Genomic DNA, 26,085 nt, shown 5'->3' on the forward strand with positions numbered 1-26,085 from the left:
GAAACCAGCAGTTTTGCTTGCCTTAGCTAGAGTAATTTCCAGCTTCAGAGAAGGCTCCTATGTCTACTGCCTGGAATTCCGAGGCTGCAGCCCTCATGTAAGAGACAAGTCAGATCCTCCAGGAGCTCCAGGGTGAACTGGACCAGAATAATCCATGGCCCTCTCACAGAGCTGCCTCTCTCTAGCCTGACGCCTCACTCTGGGGGCTCTGGCCAACTGAAAGTGCATCCAAAGGCTAAATGAGCCCGTGAGGAAAATGTCCATGGTTCACCCCTGAATGCAGTGAAGGGATCCTGTAAGGATCGAAGTGAACTGAGCGCACCTTCTAGCACAGTGCAACCTCTCACCTCTGTGGAGTGGCTGCCAGGGTTATTGCTCTTCCACAAGAGGCACCCAAGCACGTTTGACAGTCTTTTTGCTGTTGCCTAGCAACCTTACAGCAATTGATTATGCATGCTAAGAAGTAGCAGCTATTGTCCTTTTTCCTTCTCTAGAAAGAGCTGACTTCAGTTTGAAATGCAAGGCTTCATGCTCAGGTTGACAGATGTCAGATTCCTGTAAATTCTGGTGATTCTCCCAAATGATCTAAGAGCTCAAGGGAGCCATAGGAACCAGCTCAGGATGTGAGTGCACAAAGGCATCTGCAGGCACTCAAGGACACAAGGGGGCTGAACGTGCCTCACTTATACCTCTTGCCTTCCAGGATGCAACTGGACTGCTCCTTTCTTGATAGTTTTGGTGTTTCAGTGTTTTGGGTTTGTCAACCATTTTCCCCTTTCCACTGAATTACAGTCAAAGAAGCCACACAGAGGATGAGACGCGAATAATTAGTCTTTGATCAAAAAGAGTTCTTTACCTTTAAGTAACTCAATCGCCAAGGCAGTGCCTCAACAGTTTTCCCGCATTAACTGTTGCTGTAAGATAGCTATTTTTGGCTCTATCTAACCTGCAGTTCCTAAAACGTTTCTTTGAATATGAAATGGAAGCTGATTTTTTTGTTTGTTTGTTTTTTAAATGTCACCACAAGTCTGCTTCATGGGATCTTTGGCCTTATTTATTTTTCCCTCCCTACTAATAGAGGTTTATTTCTTGAAACAGAATACAGACAATGACAGAGACTTTAGAAAAAAAAAATATATATATATATAACCTAAGGCTCATCAATAGGTGACAAAACCAAGACCCAGAGAAGTTGAATGACTTCCTAAGGAGTACAGGAGTCCAAGGTGCCACAAAGGAAGACTTTGCGCAACACTGGTGAAATCTGCATTTGGCAGGCACCTTTTTAGTGTCTAATTTAGAACATTTATTTCTCATGTTTCTGAATTTGTTCTTCCCAGCAGAGGAAATAATGATGTTTTTCTCCAACGAGGGTTTTAGAAAAAGCTAATTGATGAACCCATAGTCCAGTCAATGTGCAATGTGACAGCTCACACTTCGGTGCCATTGTCATCTTTAGTGGTCCCTGCCAACCCCTTGGTCCAGGCAACTTCCACTCATTCATCAGCTCTCAGTTCAGGTTGCTCTTGACTTGCTTTTGTCTCATCCCCAGTCCTGCAGCCAAGGCAGACCTCCATGGCATATGTCACTAAGGCCTCTGTACTTGTTTTTTATGGCCTTTGTCAGAGCATCCACATTCTATACACATCTGTGGTGAACTATAGCAATGCATGTTTGTCTCCCTTATTACTATAGAATATTCTCCAGGGTAGGACTCAGTCCTTGGGTACATTGCCTGATATGTAGATAATAAAAGCTTGTTGAATAAATGAAGGGATGGGTAGGTAAATGGTGGATGGATGGATGGATGGATGGATGGATGGATGGACATACTGACCACAGAAAAGGAGCCTTTTTGATACAGTAAAGAATTGGCAGTTGGTGTTTCTAGATAAGAAAATTATTTGGTGAACTATTGATAGTCATAGCTGAGAAACTAGAATGATGCTATATAATAATGCAATCCAATGAAAAATCACTTTATAAGTAATGGAATAACTACATAAATACGGAGATTTATTGATATTCTTTGCTTGATGCTCTCATTTTGCCAAGAAGGCAACTGGAAACCAGGGAAGATTAATGACTCATTCAAGGTCAAATTGCTCGAGTGAGGTCATCTAATATCAAGCCTAGACTCAGACTCAGTCCAGAGTTCATAGTGCGCCATGTTTCCATTTGTCAAATTTTATGTGTGGCTTGGTCACCAAAATGAGGAAACTCAACACAGTGCCATTTATCAAGTCATACGAAGTAGTAAGTTAGTGATGTTCATTCATATGGACAGATGAGGCATTTTCATATCTTTCCAAGTAGAAATTTAATTCAATAGCATAGCTGGAAAAGGAAAATTGAATTCCTGATGGAGTGTGTTGATCTCAGGAAAATACAAGAAAAACCTCATAATGAGCTTTCCTAAAAAGAACCAAACAATATTAACTGGAAATCCAACTTAAACTAGTTTAAGCTAAAAAAAAGAATTTATTATTTCCTAGGAATGCATGCTCCTGGAAAACCAAGTTACTGTTCTACTAGCTTCAGGTACTGCTAGATCCAGAGAATCAACACTTTGTCTCTGCTTCTGTTTCTCTTTCTTTATCCCTATCCCTTGGTTCTGCTTTCCTCCATCTTGACTTTATTCTCAAGTAGATTTCATACACTGTGATTAAAAAAAATGTTCATCCTTGCAACCCAAATGCAAGAGACCTCCCCTTTCCCAACAATTACACGAAACTTAAGGGGCGACTCCTGATCTCCCGGTCACCTGGCTCATGTTGGTTTACCAGATCCTCAGCCTTGGAATGGAACATTCCGGTTTTGCAGGTCAGGGTCTCACACTCATGCCTGGTAATGGAAGATGGAGTCAGTTCTACCTAGCACACTTGGACTGAACACAAGGAAACATCAGTTCCCTGGAATAATAGTAGGGATGCTATAGACAAAGGAAGAGGGCAAGAGCTCTTACAAGAAATAAATGAGTGACAGAGAACACACATGACAGCTGGAGATAGATAGAGCACACTGTGATGGAGACAGCTGGGCTCCAAGAGCTTGCTCAGGATCTGAGGCAGTCCTTGTGACTGTGCTTTATTTATCTTCTCATGGAAGACTCTGGGGACTCTCCTCTGGGTTCTCTGCTGATATGGTGCCACTGTCTCTTATCTCTGCCTAATATTTTGCTGCTGCCTCTACAACAACTACCACTCGCAATGTCTCCATGACTCACACTGTTTCCTCAAGAAGCAAAATACTATGGGTCCAATTATTGCAATTTGTCATCCACAGTGCCACTTAGTCTCTGTGCCATGCCACCTTCCTCCAATTTAATCATCCAAGATGTCACATGCTACCAAAGTTGCCACCTTCAGGAAAAGAGGCAACTAAGGCCACCTGTCTCAGAATGTGTGAAACAGGTCAAAAATAAAAGCTGGTTTCTGCATTCTTGGAACAATAGGACATTCACAGATGAGAAACAGCAGCAGGAGACCTCTGACTCCATTACCGTGCCCATGCTTATCTCTAAGGCAGAGGGCTCTTTTTCATCTTTAGTTTTTCATGACAATCATGTCAGTCCTTGCATCTTGTTTTATTTTGAGGTGCCTCTCCCGTTTCTTCCTCTTACCCTGCTTCCACCCTACTTTTCCATTCTTGCTGATATGTGAAATTTTTGTTCCCACAAACCAGAAGTTGATGCCAAGATTATTTATTAATTGAAAAGAATATTTCAGTACCACCCTAACAGTTCATGCATGAGGTATAATTGAAAAATTTGGTGAATGTTTAAATTTTAAAAAGTTATTAGAGTAAAAGACATACGTCAATTACTTTCAACATACTCACCTTCACTGTGAACACACCCCATCATTCCTGCCACTCTCTAAAGCCATCCTAGATGCCTGCTTTCATGAGTTCCTGGAATTATGCTGTCATCACTGCCTTGATGCCCTGAATCAATTCGAAAGGTTTTCCTTGTATGGTCATTTTGACTTTGAGGAAGCCAGAGGTTGCAGGACATCAGATCCTGTGAATGAGGTGGATAAGATGCACCATAACATTTTTGTGAACCTGCCTATCTGCTACAACATTTGCTATTTTCCTTACCACACCTCCTGAAGACATGACAAAGATGCCTTCCAAAAATGGCCCCAGAAAGTAGCAATAACATAGGATATTGCTTACAGGAGGAATGTTCTGAGGGAGATTAATGGCAATGTGTCCTTTTTTCTTTTATTTATATTTGCTTTAGTTTAAGTACTCACTGTACATTTGACCACTTGTATACTTTAACAGTATATAATGCTGCACAAAGCACTGTTGATTCCATATTAACAAATGTCTAGGACCTGTAAACAGTGTTTTGTTAAAAGTATACTGATTTTCATTGTTTTATAGATTTCTATTGTTCTTTGGTGTGAATGGATTCTTTCCTGGTGTGTGTGTGTGTGTGTGTGTGTGTGTGTGTGTGTGTGTACACATGCTCATGTGTATTTAAAATTAAGGTTTTCTTGTAAGAATTTCTTGTGCACTTGAATTAGTTATTAAGCTGCACAGCTAGTATTCCTTCCCAATAATTTCAGCTTTTAACCTTTGATTGGGGATCTGGGTTTCATCTTCTCAGTCACTTTAGCGACCCTCTTTTTGGGTTACCACCATTGTATTCACATCTTTTCTGAAAAGCTAAAACAAAAACAAAATATTTCATTCTAAATGGAAATTGGAATTGGAACATGGTGGCAAGAACACCACATCTTAGCCACTGGACCAGTGAGGCTCTAGTTCCTTTACTCTAACAAGAATTTATCTGTCATAAAACCTGAAGGATTCATTCCACACCTTTATTTCTATGGAACATGTGCCCTGAAATCCTTGTACTGTCTTGTGATTTACTTAAATGTGTTGAACCAATTGATAATCAAGTTAGGATCTACCTTGAACCATCAACTTCACTAAGACTAGTGAAATTATCTTGGATGATGTTATGTTGGTGTATTCAAAGCCTGGAAATATATTGCACCTGCTTATGTTGGTGTCAACTTCTGATTTGTTCTTTTGATTCTGTGTTTTTCTAATGTAATAGCTGCTATCAATAAGTTGCTTGTCGTCCTAAGACTTAACATTTTCTAATATGCAGCTTGATGTGATCTACAAAGTATATGCCATCAACCCCTTCCCATTACTGCAGTAATTTTAAAGTGTGTGAATTAGTACTCCGCCTCGTGTTCACCTTTGAATAGTGGACTTGTTGGACTTGAACCCTTAGAGGTAGCATGGTTGTTGAAATAAAGACAGTAGCAATCAATATGTGGCTATGAATCTTGTGTTTGAGGTTGTCACTTGGTACATAATTAAAACCCTTTGAAAGTCTGGTTACGTATAATTTACCTACTTGATACATATGCTGTATTGGTTTCTAATATGGAGACAGCATCATTTCAGTGTTTCTGGTCATTATTATCTTCATACAGCTCTTCAGTCTTCATATTTCTAGAAAGATTGGGGAGCTACTTACTGTACTCTGTCTCTGAGATTTTGGTTTAATCAAGTTCTTTCTTGAGTTTATTAAAATATACTCCTCCTAAATTCACTTGTTCATAGATAGAATTTCATAGATATTCATAGAATTCATTTAAAATCCTAGAATTTCATAGATACTTCTATCTTTCCTAGGGAAGTACCTATTATTTAGAAAACTTGTGGCCAAAGCTTACTGTAAATACTTGCTGGTCATTGCTTGTAAGAATCTTAAGAAAGGTGTCTGCTTCAATTCTACTTCAGTATTTTTGTTTTAGAAATGTTTTCCAACATTTCCAAGACAGAGGTCACCCTCTTTGTAGGCTACAGACATAGCTTTAGTAGAACATTGCTATTCAATAGAAAGATAATGTGAGTCACATATATACAAGTTGTGTTCATAATTTTGGATTTCCTATTATGCACAATTAAAAGGTAAAAGAAACATATAAACCATATTAATAGTTTAATTCATCTGTATTACCATATCAACATGTTAATATTAAAGATTAGTAAAATATTTTAAATTATTTTGTTTGTACCAAATTTCCAAAAGATGGTATCTATTTTTGAATTAAATTTATTGGTACATGTTAGATACACATAATGGTCACATTAATCATAGGTAGAATTTGTAGCTGTATGTAATATGTCTTGATTCATGCTTTTCCCCAATTCCCTCCCCTCCTTTTAATTCCTGTTTTCCACCTTGTTTGCATTTTTCCTTCCGTTCTCTTTTTTTCCATTCCCTTGCTTCCCTTCTCCCTCCCCTTTCCCTTTTCTCCTTCCCATTTGAATGTTTTCTTTCTATTTATCAATATCTATAATCCATTTTCATCCTTATTTACACCTTTGGTTTCTCACACTAGAGAAACAAGTGATGTTTAAACGTAGGTGTCTGATTTATTTCACTTAGGAATATGGTCTCAAGATGTATCCACTTGCATAGAAATATCTCATTTGTCCTCATTTATGGTGGAGTAGTACTGCCTTATATATGAAAGAAAAATCTTTATCCATTCATTAGTTTATTGGGCTGTTTCCAAGATTTAGGTATAGAAAACTGTGCTGCTATAAATGTAGGTATGCTTATATCACTGTGGTATGATGCTTTTAATTCTCTAAGGAAAATATCAGGAAGGGTAATAGCTAGGATCAAACAGAATTCCTACTTTTAGTTTTCTGAGGAGTATCCACCCTGATTTCCACAGTGGTTGCACCAGTCTACACTCCTACCAACACTGGTAGGGTTTCTTTTCTTCCACATTTCTCCAGCATTTGTTATTGGTTGATTCCTTGATAATAGCTATTCTTTCTATAGTGAGATGAAATCTCAGTGTTTTTTGAATTTGCATCTCTCAACTGATCAGTGATATTGGACTTTTTTGTGTACTTATTTGCTGCTTGTTCTTCCTCTGAGGCATGTCTATTAACTTCAGATGCCTGCTTTTGAATTGGGCCTTTAAATCCAGGGAATATGATTTTTTTCAGTTCATTATATGTTCTAATATTAGTCCTTTGTCTCAGGAACAGCTGGTAAAATTTTTTCCTACTTTGTGGGTTGTCTCTTCACCCTGTTGGTGATTCCTTTTGCTTTTTAATAAGGTGAAATCCCAGTTGTTGATTCTTTTTGATATGTCTTGTGCAATTGAGATTTTGTTCATAAAGTCTTTGCCTATAACTGTGTCTTCAAGAGTTCTATATATTTCTATCTTATAGCAGATTTAATATTTCTAATTTACTGTTTAGGCCTTGGATCCATTTTTATTTCAATTTAGTGCATAGTGAGAGCTATGGATCTAGGTTTAACTTTTGATAGAGAAAATCCATTTTTCTCAACACCATTTATTAAAGGATGTTTTCTTCCAGTGAAGGTATTTGGGCCCTTTTTCAAAGATAAGATGGTTGAGAAGTTTTGGAGATTTTGATCATCTTCTAATCTGTTCCACTGATCTTGATCCTGAGATTTGCTTTTTTGCCAGCACCATGCTGTTTTTATCACAGTAGCTTTGTGATATAGTTTCAAGTTGGGGATCATGGTGCCCCCTGCTTTGCCTTTGTTGTGTAGAATTATTTTGCTGTTTTAGATCTCTTCTGGCTCCAAATGAATTTCAGAATTATTTTCTCTAGTTCTGTGAGATATAGTACTGTTATTTTTATTGGTATTACATTAAATCTGTATAACAGTTTTGGAAGTATGGACATTTTCACCACGCTAGTACTTCTTATCCAAGAATGAGGGATATCTGTCCATTTTCAGATATCCTCTATAATCTCCTTTTATAAGAGCACTGTAATTTTCATCATAAAGTTCTTTTACTTCCTTCATTAGATTAATTCCTAAGCATTTCATTTTTTGATGCTCTTGTTAAAGGTGTTGTTTCTCTAATTTCTCTCACAGTGAGTTTGTTATTTGTGTACAAGAATACTAGTGATTTTTGAGTGTTGATTTTGTATCCACTTTTGCTGCTGAATTTGGTTATTAAATCTAGAATTCTTTTGGTGGAGTTTTTTGGATCATCTTAAAGTATCATGTATTTCAAAAAATAATGACGTTACTCTTTTTTTTTTTTTCATTTTCTTTTTTGTCTTTTTCATTTTTATTGGTACCAGGGATCGAACTCACGACTGCCTGCTTGCAAGGCAGGCACTTATGCCGCTGAGCTAAATCCCCAGCCCCCAATGATGTTATTCTTTCTGTCCTCAGTCTTCCTTTCCTATCTTCCTTCCTTTTATTTCTCTCTCTTGTCAAATTGCTCTGGCTAATGTTTCCAAAACTATGTTGAACAGGAATTTTGATAGTGAACATCTTTGTCTTGTTCCTGATTTTAGAGTGAAAGCTTTCAATTTTTGTCCATTTAGTATATTGTTGGCTATTGTTGGCTGTTGTTGTCATAGATGGCTTTTATCAGATTGAGGTTGAGACCATCTATTTTGATTTTTTGTAAGGTCTTTATGATCAATGAGTGTTGGACTTTTTCAAAAGCTTTTATGCATTTTTGAGATGATCATGTGATATTATCTTTGTATATTAATGTGGTATGTTACATTTATTCATCTACATATGTTGAATTATCCCTGCATTTTGAAGATAAACCTCACTTGGTTGTGGTGTATAATATTCTTGATGATTTGTTACATTCTGTTTACTGAGAATTTTTGCATCTATGTTCATTAGGCAGATTGATCTTGTTTTTTGTTGAATCCTTCTCTGGTTTTGATATCAGGGTAATGCTTGCTTCCAGGAATTTGGGAGAATTTCTTTCCTTTCAATTTCATTAAAGAGTTTGAGGAGTTGTGGCATGAGATCTTCTCTAAATTTCTTATGGAATTCAATCAGTGAATCTGTCAAGTCCTGACCTTTTTTTGTTGATCAGTTTTTATTTACATTTTCAATTTCATTGACTGATAGTAGATTATTTAGAATTTTTGTACCTTCTTGATTCAACTTTGGTAATTCATATGTGCATTTTTAAACTAAGGCACATCTCCATTTAGAGTAGCCACATTTCAAATGGTAATCAGTAACATGTAGCTGTTGGCTACCATATTGGGCAAGGTTTCAGGAGAGTAAACATTCTCCATTAAAGTCACAATCTCTGTATTATCTTGTTTCTACTTAAACCAGCTGTATTTTCAAGCATCATTTTGTTGTCTTCAATATCCTCTTACATCATTATTTTGGACAAGGCTTCTTGCCTCTCAAGCTTCTCATTGACCTTGGTATTTTGCTTCCATAATTTGGTTTAATTTCAATTTTCCTTTTTTCTCTTACTTATACCTTCACTAGCTCCTCAGTTCTGTGCTGGAATTTATCTCGTGCTACTCCATAACTCCAGGTGTAAACAGACACATACTCCAGGTAATCTTACTGTGTAGCTCTGGATGAGATCTCTACCTGGGGCTCAGAAAGGATGGCAGATTCTGAGTCTTAGGAAATTCACCACCAACAAAAGAAATGAAGGCACAAGGCGGTCAGCAGGAGTAAGAAGCCAGCAGTGTTCAGTGGCTAGGTGAATATGCCTGCTAACATCAGACCGAAGTGAAGCAAGTCAGGGTGGGAAGCTGCTGTCTGGCTGTGGTTCTACCCTTTAAAAATTCTGTTCTCAGACTGCCAAATTTAGGAGATGATTTTGCCTGAGATTTTACCACCATATTTTTCTGAATCTCTTAAAATAGAATTGAGTCATAATGTAGAAAAAAGACCCAACATACAAAAATGGATAGGCATATAGAAGTAGGTCAGGTTTGTGAGATACATTTCCCCTATGAATAGTAAAATCTCTCTTACGTGCGAAAAAATGTTACCGAAGAACAATAGTTGACATTGCATTAAGCAGGCCACTTTCCTTAGAAATTTATCATGGGGGCAAGGAAGTATTGCCTATTAATTTTTCTGATTGATACTTCCAGAAAGAAAACCTTGTTCTCTTTCTTACGCTACCCTACACATACAAACTAGCATTCTCAGCTCTACATTATACAGCTAAAACTTGAACAGAAAAATTACATGCAGGGTCTGTTCATGCCTTGTAAGAATGACCTGTGTCGATCCACACCTTTCCAACTCACTGGTCAAGGCTATAGAAGGAAGCTATCTCTGCATCTCAGACCAGCAACTGGATGAAGTAAATAGGTCTCAGGCAGAGATGTAGACCAATGACTGAATCTCCAGATGTGGCTTGACGCTTTCAGGAGATAAATTGCCAAGTGGAAAAAGACACTGGCTGTCAACACCACTGCCTCATGCCTTGGGCTGGTCTCTGTGCCTGATCCCTTGGTCTCTGACGACCCTTATATGAACAAATTGAAAACAAGCAAGGTTGCAAATGTAAGTCACATAAATGTCCTTCTCTCTCAAGGACCCTGGTAGAGACATCTTAAGTGACACAACTCCCACCATTCTTCCAGTGACCTGGGCTGGTGAGTGATACAGATACCCTCACTGTAGAGGGGAGTAACCCAGAGTTCAAAGAGTTCTAAGGCAGAGCCAAGGTTTCAACCTGGATTTTTCAACCCTAAGCTATTTCCAGGAGGATTTGTACTTCGACCAGAAGGAGAATGGAGGTTTGGTCCCAGCCTCCATAAGAGTACTTTGGACAGTCGCCCTCAGCCCAAGAATCAGGGTCCTTTGCCTGGTGTCCTTTTCTGGCTGTTTCTTAGTTTCCAATTCTTAGGTGGATTCACATTCTGCCTTTTCAGATGATGGTTCACTTCCATTCCTTTCTAGAATTCTTTATCATTACTTTGTTCACACCTTGTATGGTAGGAGTTATTCAGTTGCCTGGCACTTTTAATAGAAGGAAGACTAGAACACACTTTCACATTCAAAGGTGAGCAGTGGAGACAATCACATCCAAACCATAATGCAAGTCACATGTGAGACATGCTGTGTGTGTGCTTTGTCCTGTGAGCCCAGGGAAAGGACCTGGCTGATAACAATACATGTCTCCATTTCTTCCCTTTCCATCTCCTTGTCGCATCTGCTATTTTACAACTAAGAAATTCACCAAAACAGTTGGTGGAGATTTTTTTTTACACTCACCAAAAGCATGTTCATGAGTAAAACCAACCTAAATAAAGCTGTTAAGATAAGCATATTTCCCCTTCCTAAAAACAGGGACACAAAGAATTGTGTAAATTGAATTCAACTAAACTAAATCTGGAGGCAGAGCAGTTGTGACAAGTTCTGTCTCTTTAGGGTCAAGGGAAAGATCCAGACCCCAGATCTCAGCCACCAGTCATTTTGTTGTTAAATGACGACCTGTGCTATTTCCATGGCAATGGTGCACGAGCGTTTATGCCTTTCTGAGCACTGGAGAATCCAGCTCCACTCAGTTTCCAAAGCAGAGCCTATGCACTTGTCAAGACTCTTCTAGAAACCATGTGCCAAAGGGAAGGTAGCAAAGTGATTCCAGAACCTGCTCAAGAAGCCATGGCCACGGACCTAGCAGAGGCTATGCCTGTGATCTGTGCCTTTATGCATCAGGTCACCAATGGCAAGAGAACTGCTGAACAGGCAGTTAGGACTCGGGCACTGTGACCACCAACAGCAGTTGGTGGCCATGCCTGGCCCCTACCTTCTTAAGGCTTTCTTGGGGCTGCCTTAGCAGGCCCTGCACATACACTGATGTCCTCTTTATGTTGAAAATTCATGATGCAGTGGACTCAGGGATAAACAATGGAGAAGTCTCACTGTCTGGCCCCTAAAAGACCTTGGAACTTCCACCCATGCTTGTCCTCCCTTCCAGAAGCTGTCCCCATCCAGTGACTTGCTCACTCCAGACAGCTCTGTGTGTTCATCCCATTGGCTAGAGGAGGCTCTGCTGAAATGGTGTCACAGATCAGCTTCACCTCTGCCAAACCTCTCAGGTGTGGACCCTGACACATACTGTGAGAAATGTACCCTCACCCCCTGCCACTCACCTCCTTCTCAGTTATCAGTGTGTTCACCGGTGACCCAGCTCAGATACTTCCCCAGAAGGAGCCACTTTGGAAGTGACTGACAGGCACATGGCAGAGTTCTGGGACATTAAATGCACATTTGAGCTCAGCAGTCATATGAATTCAATGAGTGCCAGCACTTCCATCCTGTTCTAATGTCGTATTTGAGGGAATGTGTATGTCCCTGTTCTCCATCAACTGTGACAATGACCTATTGCAGTCTCTCTGGAGGAGAGATTCACACACTCACATGCCACCTCTACCGGGAGACACCTCAGGTGCCCCTTATCCTTGTCTCTTAGTTGGAAGCAACTGTTCCCCTTTTGAACTCTTTTGCTCTTAACATTTGATTTTTATGACCCGTATCATTGATTCACAAGCACCTGTTGAATAAAACACACCATATTTCCTGTGCAGTGTTCAGGGCTGGCAATGTAGAAATAAAGGTATGGAGACCAGAGAAGCTCAGTCTATACACAGGCAAGCAAGTCAACACAGTCAGGCTGTATGGTTGTTGATGATAATGACCAGTAATATGACAGAAGTGTGAAGTACATCTAGGAAAGTCACTCAAGAAGGGCTCACGCAGCCACAGGGTTGTGACTGTGGTCACAGGTAGTTAGGTAAGACTTCCTAGTGAAGTGATGGGCAGCTAAGTCCTGCAGGTATGCTGTTAGAGACATGAGTTAGCTTCCTGTGGCTGCTCTAACAAGTTACTAAAAGCTCACTGACTACACAAATTCATTCTCTCACATTTTTGGTGGTCGGATGTCCAAAATCAGTTTTACTGAGCTCCAGTCAAGATGTCAGTGGGGTTGGTTCCTTCTGAAAGTACTAGGATTTCTTGTCTATCCACCTTCTTGAAGCTACCCACATTCCTTAGCTTGTGGTCCCTTCCTCCTCCTTCAAAGTCAGCAACATAGCATCATCTCTCCCTTTACACCTCTATTTCTGTCCTTATATCTCCTCTATCTTTGCATGTATGAGGATTCTTGTTTGGTGCTGGGCTCACCCAACTAAATAAGACTAATCTGCTCACATCAAAATCTTTAACAAATCAGATTACAGTGTCTCTTTTACCAAGGAAGGCACCTAGTGCTCGGATTCTGGGGATCAGGTTATGGAAGCCTTTGGGATAGGGCATTACTCAATCCCCAATATGAGAAGGGCACCTGAGCTGTCATCTCAAAGAGAGGAATATGCAAGGTAGGGAGGCCCAGCTCATTGTCACCTGTGCAGATGCAGGTCTCACAGAGCAGAAGTACTCATTTTGAGAGGGGAATGTCAGTGATCACTCTGGCTGAAGGTGCCAAGGAGCTGGTTTCAGGACATTGGTTCTGAGTGTGACTTACAGTTATTTTTTGTCTCATATTCTCATCTGTCCATGAGTGTCTGAGTCAGGATTGGGACCAGTGTCTTCTTGATTCCATGGCAGCTCTGATTTGATGATGGCCTGTGAAACGTCTCAGCCTTTGTGTGTGACACCAACATAAGCCCCACGGTAGCTTAGTGGTTGAGCAGAGATCTGGAGAAAACTGAGTCAAGCTGAGATGCATCTGGGCTTCTTTATCTTGGCAATGTGACCCCTCTTCTCGAAGCTCACTATATGGGGACATTCCTTGAGCCACCTGTGTGGAGGGACACAGGCTGGAGAAGGCTTTAGCATGTTATACAGAGACTGGCAAAGCAATCCTTGCTGAAGTGGGAAGATAGTCCAGGAAGTCTCATTATATTTTTCTTTTTTCTGAGTCTTTTCATCAGATAAAGATTTTATGAAGGCTCTTTGGACAGAGGTGAGCCTCATACATCCTCATAGGCAGCTTAAAAGGGACAAAATAAGAAGGAAGCTCATGGTAAACCCAGGTTCAGGTTGGAGCTAAAAGATGTGCAAACTGCAAAATGAGCTCCTATCTGTAACTCAACAAGAGAACATCTGTGAAAGTGCTTGGTGTTCTGTAAAGCACTGCCTACACCCAAGGAATAGCTTAATTATTAATTAATCATTATTTCCTGAGGAATTAGGCTGTTGTCTCATCTTTTGTGCAATAAAAGAGATAAATGCCCTTCTCTTCTAGAATTCTTAGGATCCATTGATGAAATTCTTTGTTGATCAGTTTGCCCTTTGATGCTATGGGCTAAAAAGTTTTACTTTTCTCCTCCTCTGCATCTCTTCCCCAGACACTAAAGGATGCCAGCGACAATGCACGCAAGGACTTCCACCGCGAGGCTGAGCTGCTGACCAATCTCCAGCACGAACACATTGTCAAGTTCTATGGCGTCTGTGTGGAAGGCGACCCACTCATCATGGTCTTTGAGTACATGAAGCATGGGGACCTGAACAAGTTCCTTAGGTAATGGAGGCCAGAAGGGAAGCTGGGTTTGAAGAGAGTGCTGACTTCTAGCTCCAACAGTCAGCAAGCATGGACAGGGAGTTCCCGAAGGGGAACCTTCCTCTCTTTAGAATAGCCCTTCCTAATAACTGTCTTCACAGATGCCAGAGAAAGGAACAGAAGAAAGAGGCCACACTGTCTTCTTTTCCAGTTAAGATTAGAGCTAAGCAAGTAGCTCTAAGTAAGGAGCGTGTATCGTATTATGTGGCATATGCTCTGGAGATGGGTGCTTTAGCAGGTCTGTGAAGGTTTACAAGTGGACAAGAGAACATTATTCAAAGCCCAAGACACTATAAGAGCCATGGTACCAGAAGTGTCTAGGAAAGGTGTGGCCAGGTGGGAGTGAGGAGTCTGGGTCAGCAGAATATACAATGAACCAGGGGAGAGGCATAGCGAAGAGCAGCGGGGCTCAGCACTGCAAGGGTGTTGCCTGGGCTTTATTGTGTGATGAGCAGGTCCATAGCTCAGGGGATATACAGTAGAAAGGACAATGCTCCCAAAAAAGAAAAGGCTTTCAAAGGGAAAAATGAAGAGGTGAAACAACATATAATGGAGCCACTGAAGCTTCTGGATCACAGGTATTGTTGAGACCTCAAGGTCATGAAAACACAAACAGCTTCAACCTGCGAGCTTTCACAGTACCCAGTCTCTAGAAGAAAGGCAGTCAGGAAGAGAAAAGTGATGACCACCAAAGGGAGTCGTCGTGTTATTAAATAGGATTAACATCACTTAAATCCCTAGCATTAGTCCAGTCGAGTTGGGTTCAGCTTCTTAGGAAGTCCCCTCTCTCTGGTGTGGAGAGGAGGTGGTCCGGAGCCAGGTAAGCCAGGTAAGCCAGGCTCTGTAAGCCAGCAGCTTACAGAGATCATAACCCACCTGAAGCAGAAGTAAAGCTGTTTTGCAAAGCAAAGCCAACTTCCACAACACAAGAGGCTCTGACTCCTGAGGAGACAGTGTACTGGTTAGCATGAACAAGAACTTGTCCCCAGTCACAGGTGAAAGTGAATCTGAGCTTCACATCTCCTAGTCAAATATCTCAGCTTCCCTAGAAGGAGCATAGAGCTGGCAGGGTGGCATGAGAGTGGCACTAGAAGGAATAAAGAGGTCTTCCAGCACAGGTGCAATCAAAATGCACACATTAGGCAGACACTTGGCTTCTGCTGGCAGTGATAAACCAGCTGCCTTGGTGAGGCAGGTCACAAGAGGAGCTGGGCTTGATAAGCTAGAAGAAACTGGTGGTCATCCTGGGGTGGCCCACAGTGAACCTTCTCATCCTGGGAAGAGAGAAAGCACACTGAGCCAGGAACCCCATAGTGCAAGAAGTCAAGTAATATCTTTATTTCTATTAATCTAAGGCACAAATGGAAGTGATACATGGAAACTGAGGAAGTGAAAGACTCAAGAAGTCGCAGTAGTGAACTGGGAGGCCCGGGAAGAGGCTTCCTTTCCTACATCAGTTGCTGGCATCTCATATGTGGACATATAGCTTACTTTTTTCACTGATGTCTGCCCTCAAGGGAGCCCAAGGCAGATCCTCTTTAAGTCTTATCTGTTTCTAAAATGTATTTCCTTTAAATATTGGCAGGCTCTCACCTTAGAAAGTGCTGCCTTGGGTACCTTGGTAAATGGGATAACTTAGAACAAAAAGGAAAGATACTAGAGGCAGACTGTCTGCCTGCACTCTTAGCCTCAGTTTCCTTACCTCTAAAAGGAGTAATAATGTGCCCCTCAAAAGCAAATGTGAGGACTGTTGTAGGGGAAGGTAACCCATAACCATCATCCTCTGGACTATTTTTCTCTGCCATAGTTTCCTCTCCAAAAGTTATAGTATAATCCACAAGTATCCACCTGTATGCAGTTAAATGCTTCTGAGTAGTCATTAGTGTATATGTGTTGTTTTTATTGTTATAATGTGTATGTGTGTTTGTGTATGTGTGTGTATGTGCATGTGTGTGTAATGAGTTGCAGCGCGGTTCTCTCATTTTCTGTTTCTGCTGGGCAGTTCCCTGTCTCTTCCCTGAGTTCTGAAGGAGAAGGTACCTGGTTGTTTCTTGGTGTCCTGCACCGGGTGTGAAGCAGCTGGAAACCTACCCTGCTTGATTTCAGAATCTGCTAAATGTTGGTAACAAGAGTGCTGCCATACAGTGCTCAGGTATAAGATGCAATGATGCCTACAAGGATAGGCTGTCCTCTATTGGGAGGAAACTTGGCATACAGCTGCTACTGTATGGTCCCGCATATCCTTGGCACTGCCTGACAGAGACAGATGTCATCTGTTATCTCTTTATCCTTCTTACCCATCCAAAAGCTCATATTGAGCCCAGCGTGGCCAGACCTTGTGCTAGGTAGGGTAGTAAAAAAGGAGGAAAACACAATCCTTGTTTCCAAGGAAAACTGCTCAGTTTTTCCTTTTAGAATCACTTGAAAATTCTCCTCAAGTGAGGAGAAAGCTAAGTGGTTTTCAAGAAATTTCAATTGATATTTATGGTGTACATTTACAAGCACTTTAAATGTGTTAACAAGCATAAATCTAATAAAATATCATTGTGATTCCCATGACTTATTGGAGGAAACTGAGTCATACAGTTAAAAAGTGACAGAACCAGATTTAAACTCCTGATTTCCAAGTCCATAGTCTGTGACAGCTTTTCAATTCAGTACACATTGTACACATGTATGGAAAAATCCCACTATATCTGCAAATACACATCATTCTTATCTTTCAATAAGTTGATTAGTTTAAATCTTGAAGTACATAAGCTTATATTAATTTTAAAAATCAGAAAGGAAGTGGTATGCTCTAGAATACCAGAAAAACCAGTGTTTAGAATTGGTACCTACAAGCCATGCTGGGGACAATGGCCATGGAAGGCTGAGGAGCCTCCTACTCAGGCCTTGGCACTGCTCCTCACAGCTCCAGGTGGAGTAGGGCATCTCCACCCTGAGGAGTGCTCTCCTGGAAGAGGAGCAGCATGTCGCAGTGTCCTCCGGGAAGAGGGGAAGCATGTCTCCACTTCCCATGATGTTGAAAGTGAAGGCAGAGGCTGCTGTGGCACTTTGGTGATATTTCTCCTAGGAACTAGTTCAGAAGCCTGGTCTGCCCTCCTTTTGGAGCAAGACTTTCTACTCCAAGAATATGTCCAGAGGCATCAGCTAATAAAAGGATGCTTCACAATCCGGGTGCAGTCAGTGGAAGCGGCTATTTAAGATGTGGAAGCGTCCCCCCAGTCAGGTCGCCAAAATCAGGGCAGCCATGCTCTAAATAGTTGGGCTTGATTAACTGTCCCTGAGAGAGTAGTTTGTGTTACTAAGGCATCATTCGTTTTTTCTTACCACCTGTCCATATTTTTTTCTAAAAAAATAGTGGATATTTTTGTTTGTATGTTTTGCTTTTTGGAGCAGGGGAAGCCTTTTTTTCTGACTTTCCAATGAAAGCCTGGGAAACATTGTACAGTCTCAGTTCATTCTAATGTCAAAACCATCAAAACCAACCAGGTAATTAGTATCTTCATTTTCTACAATGAAGAAACAAACCCAAGAAGGTCATTTCACCGCAAGTCACACAGCAACTGTGTTAGGCCTGGATTCAAATTCCATGTTGATACTGTCGCTGTGTTTGAGTGGTTTCTGTAAGTGGTTTCTAGGTCCTTTCTGACCTGAACAGAGAACTGGTCAAGGCAAGCACAAATAGCAGTGCAATTTTACATTTATTAAAGGTAGAAAAAGACAAGAAAAGTGCTCTGTAGAGGGAGCTTGTGCCTAATAAAGATGGGAAAAGAGATATACCCTGTATCCACAAGGTTGACCACTGAGAGAATTGCAGTGGCCCCAGCTTCACACAGCTGGGAAAAAGGCAGGTATGTTAAGCAGAAGAAAAAGAAGATTTAAAAAATACACTGTATTATAGATTTCTCCACGCAAGGGAATAATTGTGAATGGTTCAGAGGAGCTCTCCTACGTATTATCCAGGCACACAATAAGCACAGGGCTATAAAGAGGGTAGTCCAGATGATGTGGTGGTTGTCACTGAGCATGCAAGTCCTGGCCAAGAACACCATTGTGCTCTGCTAACCTGGGCAGCAGGAAGCTGCACAACTCTTGTGGCCACAGATGAGGTAGACTGAAGGCTCTGGCACTGGTGCTGAGACCCAGAGGGATCAGTGTGGGGCTCAGTGCTGCCTCTCTGTAATGCAAGGCTTGGTGGATAGGATGGAATCTGCAGGATTCTGGGATGCTCTGGCCTTTAGGAGAGCCTGGGTCCCCGGCATTTCCTTTTACTGGGACCATTTTCTGCTTCTGGAGTCAGGGGCTCTGGTCAGGTTTCTGAAGTCCCCCAAATACAATCCTGTCAGCATTGAAGTGGTCCTGCCACCCTGAAATTCCACCCATGAGGAGCTCTAGCAGCTTTAGAGATGAAGCAGTGTGCTGTGAATCATCTTAGTCCTTCCTTGTTCTAAGTCAGACAGCACTGGATGTGAGGCCTGCAGATAGACCCTCCGGTCAGAGCTGAGGCTCTAGCTGTGTCTCCCTCTATGTCTTCCCCAGGGCGCACGGACCTGATGCAGTGCTGATGGCTGAGGGCAACCCACCCACAGAGCTGACCCAGTCCCAGATGCTGCACATCGCACAGCAGATTGCCGCAGGCATGGTTTACCTGGCATCCCAGCACTTTGTGCACCGCGACTTGGCCACCCGCAACTGCCTTGTTGGGGAGAACCTACTGGTGAAGATTGGTGACTTTGGGATGTCCCGGGATGTATACAGCACTGACTACTACAGGGTGAGTGGCTCCTTTCCTTTGGAGATCCCCACTGTGCCTGTTTGGTGGAGTATCTGTGCTAAATATCACAGACCAGGAGACTCAATAGAAAGGTATTCCTCACAGTGCCAGAGGCTGCAAGTGCAAAGTCAGGGGGTGGCAGATGTGATGTCTTCTGAGGCATATCTCCATGCCTGCCGGTGGCCACTTCCTTACTGTGTCCTCAGCCTGTTTTAATGCATTCGAGCTTCTGATGTCTCTTTTTATGTCCAGATCTCCTCTCTTCTTATAAGGACACAAGTTATGTTGGAGTAAGCCCCTCCCCTCTGCTAATCACAGCTTTCAAAGTCCCGTGTCCAAAGACAGTCATATTCTGAAGTACTGGGGAAGGTCTTCAACCTGTAAATGTTATAGGGCCATGGTTAATCCCGTGATACCCTTCCTGACTTGTTTCCCCAGAGCAGTGTGTGACAGCTCCAAGAGATAAATCTTCCACTGGAGAATTTCCAGAGGAAATTGAGGGCTTGGGTGGATTTCTGGTAGGCATGACGATACAGGCATCAGGAGCTTAGGTTTAATTATGTATATTGGAGCCTTTGTTCTGGGTCTTATTTGCAGGAGTAATGGTATACTAGGTTGTGGGAGGTGCCTCACAAAACTGTCTTGGTTGAAAGTGGTAGTAGAGCTGGTGGCCCTACCAGGTGAGAGGTGAAAGGTTTTGACCTGTCCCTGAACAGTTCTGTGTAACTTGACACTGGTTCCACTGATAAAACCAGCAAGGGGAAGAGTTAGAGGCAATAATTCAATCCCCTGGTTACTCCAAATCACCCTCCTGGGAATGTTAGATGGGCTAGCTGAGATCTTGGGAGTGTGAGTGTGATAAAGACTGGCATTTCTAGAAATGTTGAAGTTGATATAGCGAAGGTTTGGGGTGATGTTACATCAGATTGTACCCTCTGTTTGGTTTTGTTGCTTGAGTTGGTCAACTTCCAAGGGAAGAAGAAGGAAATAGGGAGGGAGTAGGAATCCTGGATGTGGGTGTGTATGGCCTAAGAGGAGGGGACATAGAATTTAACTACCATTCATGGAAAAGTTGGGCTATGAAAGTTAGGCCTCTCCTTGCCTTTTCTCTTCTGATGATTGGTTAGTTTTAGGAGGTGTTTTCTTGGTTTATAACCTTCCTGATCTCCAGTGCCTCTACATTTTAGCAGAGCTAACTTTACTACAATTGGTTTAAGAAAATGAACCCACTGTCTGCTGTGTATTGTTCTGCAGATTGCTTAGTGGGGGTTTTTCCTTTGCCTCCTTGGTAAACATGTTCATACTTTGTGCTACGAGAAAGAATAGAGAGCAAATTGAAAAAGATTCTCTTGGGTGCATTTTCAGGAAACAAACTCATAATTTTACTTCAAATATTCAAAATGGAATTGTGAAGCACATCTCTTGAATCTAAAACTGACTAACTCATTCCAGACATCTCAAGCCCTGAAAATGCTTTACCTACCAAGAGAAGTACCTGCCTTATTAATTCTGCTTCCTTGCAGAAGGTGGGAGTAGGATGTCTTTCAGTCTCAAAAGAGAAACACACGAGTGCTTTCCTCAGGAACAGCTTTGCTTATTTTTCTGAACATTTAGGGACCCAAGCAATGGGCTTCTCTTTAGCAATAGCTGAGTAAAGTTTTCAAAGTGTCTGGAACAAAGTATGTACTCAATAAATGTGTCAGCCTAATAATTACCCAAATAAGTAATGATACTCTTTACTCCCTAAACAAAGGTAGGTAAACTAGGTAGAACACAATTTTCAGCATGATTCTCTAGGAAAATAATTCAGAGAATAAGTTTGGAAAATATTTAACTATATAACACTATAAAGATAAACGTCCCAATTCAGAAATGGGCAAAGGATCTGAATAACATTTCTCCAAACAAACCATCCAATGATCAGTAAGCACATGAGAAGATGCTTGGCATGATGAGTCATTAGGTAAACATGAAGAAGAGCCTCAATGATACATCAATTTCCACTGATGGGTAAGATATAATAAAAAGGTAGATAGTAATAAGTGTTGGTATAGATGTGGAGAAATTTCACAGGGTGAGAATGAACTGTAGTGGAGCTCTTTTGGAAACCACCTTGGTAGTTCCTCAAAATGTTCAACATAGAGTCACAATATAACTCTGTAATTTTAATCTAATGCATATAGGCCAGAGAATTTAAATTATATATTCACACAAAAAACTTGCACATAGGGGGCTGGGGATTTAGCTCAGCAGCATAACAACCTGCCTTGCAAGCAGGTGGTTGTGAGTTCGATCCCTGGTACCAATAAAAAAAAAAAAAAAAAACTTGCACATAGAAGTTAATGGAAGCATTATTCATACTATCTAAAGAGTAGAAAACATTTATCTCCCCATCAGCTGATAAACAGATAAACAAAATGTGGTAACCTGTACAATGGAATAATAGTTATCAGTACAAAGGAATGAGGTACTGATCCATGCTGCAACATGGGTCATTCTTAAAGATATACTTAGTGGAAGAAGCCACACACCACATGTCATGCATTGTACAACTGCACTGAGTTGAAATGTCTGGAGCAGAAAAACCTATGGAGACAGGAAGTGGATTAGTAGTTTCTGGGCAATAAGGAAATAGGAGGTTGAAGAGAGACCCATCCTGGATTCAAGGCTTCTGGTGGGGGGAGTAAAGATTGATCCAGAATTACACAGTTGTAACAGTTACGCAACACTGTGAGTATACAATGAAAAACAAGAGAAAATACTACAGTGTGTAGTTTAAAAGGGTACATACTATGATTTATAAATTATAACTAAAGAGAGAAAACTTTTGAAAAGGAAAATGCTAGTGAAATTGTAGCCATCATTATGAACATAAGAAGTTAATATTTGTCATTTACACAGTATAAAACACCAGCATTAACCATACACCATGTTCTATCATTTGTTGAGAAAATCCCCCCACTTAGGCAATGAGATCCTGAAGTACTAGATCCTACTAAATCGATTGAAGGAGGTAATGATTTCTTTTTCCTTTATTTGTTAAATGTTCTGGGAACTGTCTCAATTATTAACAAATGTGCATTGGAGATCACATTAATTTCATCTTCCTTACCCTGTGGTCATTATTCAGTGACAGTTGTAGGGTTTGTACTTTTGTGAGGTTTTGTTTGCCTGTTTTACTGAGAACAAAGCGAAGAATCAGCCTTACATTGGCCTCTTCTCCAGTGGGAATGTGAAGGAGGGATAGGAAGCAGATGGTAGATGGGAGATCTGACCATTGAGTAACAGCCACAAGGACAAAGAAATTATGAGTTTTATTTTAATTTCCCTAGAATTTTAAAATGATAGTCTACCTTTTGGTTTCATTAAAGTATTACAGGAATGGTTTTGCTCATTAAAGTAGCAAATCTACTTCTGTAGATATGTCTACTCTGAGCTGTCCATTCTGTGAGTTTGTCAAATGAACACGCAGAAATCTTGTTGGGTTTTGTAGAACTCTAGTGTGTCTGCCAGTCTCTGAGTGCTTTGGCTTCTGCGTCATTATCCCCTATTGGATCACTGATTGTGGCGTTTTCTCATCTTCTCTGTCACTGAGTACTTTCCTTATAGTCCAGGTCTCTCACCTGTCGGTGCCTTCAGTAAGTTTTTCTTCCTTATTTTATTCCTGTCCTCTTTGACAGCCTACATCAAACTCCCAGGTCCTCACCTGCAGTAGTTGATGTGGGCTGTCATCACCTGTGCAACAACCCTTCCTGCAGGAGTCAAGAGGGAGGCATTTTCTGTTTACTCAGGCTGTCTGTTATGGAAGAAGGGTGATAGGAAGGGAGTCAACTAGATGGAGGAGTCACATGTTACTTATCTTTAGTAAAGAATCAATATCACTAGGAAACCTAAGCTTTCTGTTCATAGTGGCTTGTGAGCTGGCTTGTGTAGGGCCCAATGCTCTATGACATCATGGTAGGAGTGGCCCAGTGGTGGTCGGTCCTCTGTCACAAGGAAGCTACCAGCACCTGAAAGTGGCTTTCGAGCGGGGCATGGTGGCTCACACCTGTAATTCCAGTACTCGGGAGGCTGAGGTGGGAGGATTGTTGTGAGTTCAAGACCAGCCTGGGCTACAAAGTGAGCTCAAGGCCAGCCTGAACTGCATAGAGAGACCCTGTCTCAAAAAAGACAAAAAAAGAAAGAAAGAAAGAAAAAGAAAGTGGCTTTCACCCTGTTGCAATGCAGCCAACTACACACTCCCAGTGAAGGGAAGACTTTGAACACTGCCTTTGCATTGCAGCCTGCCTGACATGATGGCCTAGTATATATGTTCTCTGATTTGTTTTAATCGGCACCTCCGCAGTACCAGTCCTCAATTTTGTTTTTTCATTCCTTCCCTTCATGGGCAAAGACTGAGATTTAAGGAACATTTGAACCAGACTTTGTCACTTTCTGCCCATGGAAGACCTAGGATCTCCTTGGGTTCATTACCATGCCACTATCAATACTTTTTTTAAAATGTTAATGTGCATTTTGGCTGTTTTCATGTTTGGGTCTGACATATGCTTAAAATGAATGTGATCTGTTGGTCAGTGAAGAGCCCAAACATCGGAAGTCACCTTTCCATGCTTTCCTTTGAGCTTTAGCTTTATGGTAGGGTGATCAGAAATTCCACTCTTTTATTCATCTTCCACTTAAGAAGAAAACAAGAAACCGAATGGGTAAGCTGATTCATGATAGACATTTAAAGAAGTGGAAGAATGTAAGTTGGCTGAGCAAGGCCATGGTCAGAATCCTATCACCGAGGCACTCAGACTAGTGTGTTACCTGGAGGGAGGAAAGAAAAAATGTTGCACTAAAAAGCAGCTGACATTAACTGTCAGTGAACTGGCTTGGAGTTCAGCACTGCCTCCCTAGATGTCCACAACCTGGAGTTAGAAGGTTGGTGAACCAAAACATGAAGTCCTGAGTCACAGAAGGGAGTAGAGGTTTCTATAAGAACTGGACAGCAGGTAAAAAAAAAATAATCAAGAGTTTGCTATCATACCTTGGTCTTTAAAAAGAATGTGTTTACTTTTAAGGAATATTTTTATGTAATGGAAACGTTTCTGGACAGGTAGATAGGTAGGTAGACTGATGAGTTCATTCCAAAAGTGTTATTAGCGTCTCATCAGGTAGTGCCCTCTATGAGGAGTAGCAAAAGGGGAACTGCAGTTTCCCCTCCTCTCTCACAGCCTACTAGCAGGGCAATTGTTCACAAATGTATGATACCTCAGTGCTTCACACAAATAGGTATTCCAGCGAACAGCACCTGGTCCCAGCAGGATTGGTGCACACCTTTTTCTCTCTTGTCTTATACAGGTCAAGACATCTTTGCATCTGCCCAAATGGCCCAGTGTGTGGGTACATACTGGGTGATCAGTACTAATTGCTGAACAAGATGTCCATTATTATGAAGAATCACTTGAAGTGTGTCTTTTGAATCTTGTAGATGAGCACAGAAGATGCTGAGATCTTCCACTTGGCTTGTGGCTCTACGATCAGTTAGTAAGGCTGGAAATTTAGGGACATCTTCATCTCAGACCATTTCTTTTGAGCCCAGGGACTTCCACTGAATACTTCCGCTGATTACTACATAGGAAAATTTCCTTAGTGTTTTATGCCTAGAACACTTGAAACCGGACACAATGTTCATTGCACGGGGCAGCCTAAGCCCTTGCTGAGACATGTCCATTGTGTCATTGATCCTAATCTGCTTGTATCATTTCCTTATTTTCCCTACCACTCTATCATAGTGACACAATGACTCTTAACTTTCACATACACCATTAGAAACCCTTCTGCTTTTTTTTTATTAAAGTGGCCTTGCAAATACAAGAGATTATTTATTTTATGAGTTGACCTTCAATCCTTGTCTCTCTTAACAGTTGGAGCACAGTTCAAAGGAACCTGTCTGCCAGGGAGAAATCAGAACACTGAATTCAGACTGAATCTATATTAAGCTGGATTTACATATAAATTGTTTCAAGATTCTAAATTGGTTTAATTTGTATTCAAGCTTTCCTAAGAACCTTTTACATATGCTTTGGAATTGCAACAGGGTATGTGTAAGAGTCCTCTCACTCATTCATTCATTCATTCATTCATTCATTCAACACTTTTGGAAACAACTACTGTGCTAGATATATAATAGATACAGTAAATACAAAAGGCACATAATAAAAAAGTAAAAGATAAATTGACTTTTCTTGGACATTTAAATATAATGAGATAAATGCTACATTAGAGCTATGTACTGGGAACCCCAAAGAGAAACTCCCTAGTCTCCTTTGGGAAGTCCCAAGTAGGGTTCACAGACACAGGATAAGGCTAGTATTGACATGTGAATCCCACTGCTCCATTGAATCGGGCTGGGGAGAAGGTATATGAAGTACAGGTAAATAAAGAGAGTGGGCATGTAGACATCACAGTGTAGTCAAAGAAAGAGAATCCTTTGCCTTGCCATTGAGACACTTTGGCTGTTGCCAAATTTCACAAGGGCACTGTTGGCCTTGTCAATGGATTTCATTCTTTGGCAACTGGGAACCAATAAGCATTTAAATTGGGAGAAGACGTACCATATTGCATTATGATATACATGCGTCTGAGCTATAACAGTAAGTCCTCCACCAGATGTGGATATCTCCACCTTGTGCCTATGTGATTTGCCAAGAGCAGGTACTTACCTGGAGGCCATGTGCTATCTGTGGAGAGTGCATCCATAAAACAGACCCATGACCATCATTTTCCTGGCTACAGAATTCAGAGCCTTCACTGAGAGGTCCGAACTTTTAACGGAGCTACAGAAAGCTGCAGAAGCCAGCAAGGAAGAATTGGTGTGGAGGGTCATTACCCACAGGCTCAGTCCTGTAGTTTAGCAGGAGTGGGGTCGGCTTCCTTTGGGATGCCCCCCCCCCAACACCATTTTTCTCTTGTTTT

At 41.2% G+C, this 26,085-nt stretch overlaps 1 protein-coding gene across 4 annotated transcripts in view; it reads left to right on the top strand.

Moving 5' to 3' along the window:
- The window catches only part of Ntrk2 (neurotrophic receptor tyrosine kinase 2), a 346,711-nt gene that overhangs the window by 250,729 nt on the left and 69,897 nt on the right, over positions 1–26,085 (top strand). For all 4 annotated transcript variants that reach the window (XM_063243697.1, XM_063243700.1, XM_063243701.1 and 1 more), the window contains 2 exons: positions 14,134–14,306; positions 18,891–19,125. In XM_063243697.1, coding sequence (XP_063099767.1) covers positions 14,134–14,306; positions 18,891–19,125 — 408 coding nt within the window. The remainder of the gene's footprint in view (positions 1–14,133; positions 14,307–18,890; positions 19,126–26,085) is intronic.

The sequence above is a fragment of the Cavia porcellus genome, unplaced genomic scaffold (genome assembly GCF_034190915.1).
Source record: "Cavia porcellus strain 051 isolate PalLab524CR breed Dunkin Hartley unplaced genomic scaffold, mCavPor4.1 scaffold_2, whole genome shotgun sequence".
Lineage (NCBI taxonomy): Eukaryota > Metazoa > Chordata > Mammalia > Rodentia > Caviidae > Cavia > Cavia porcellus.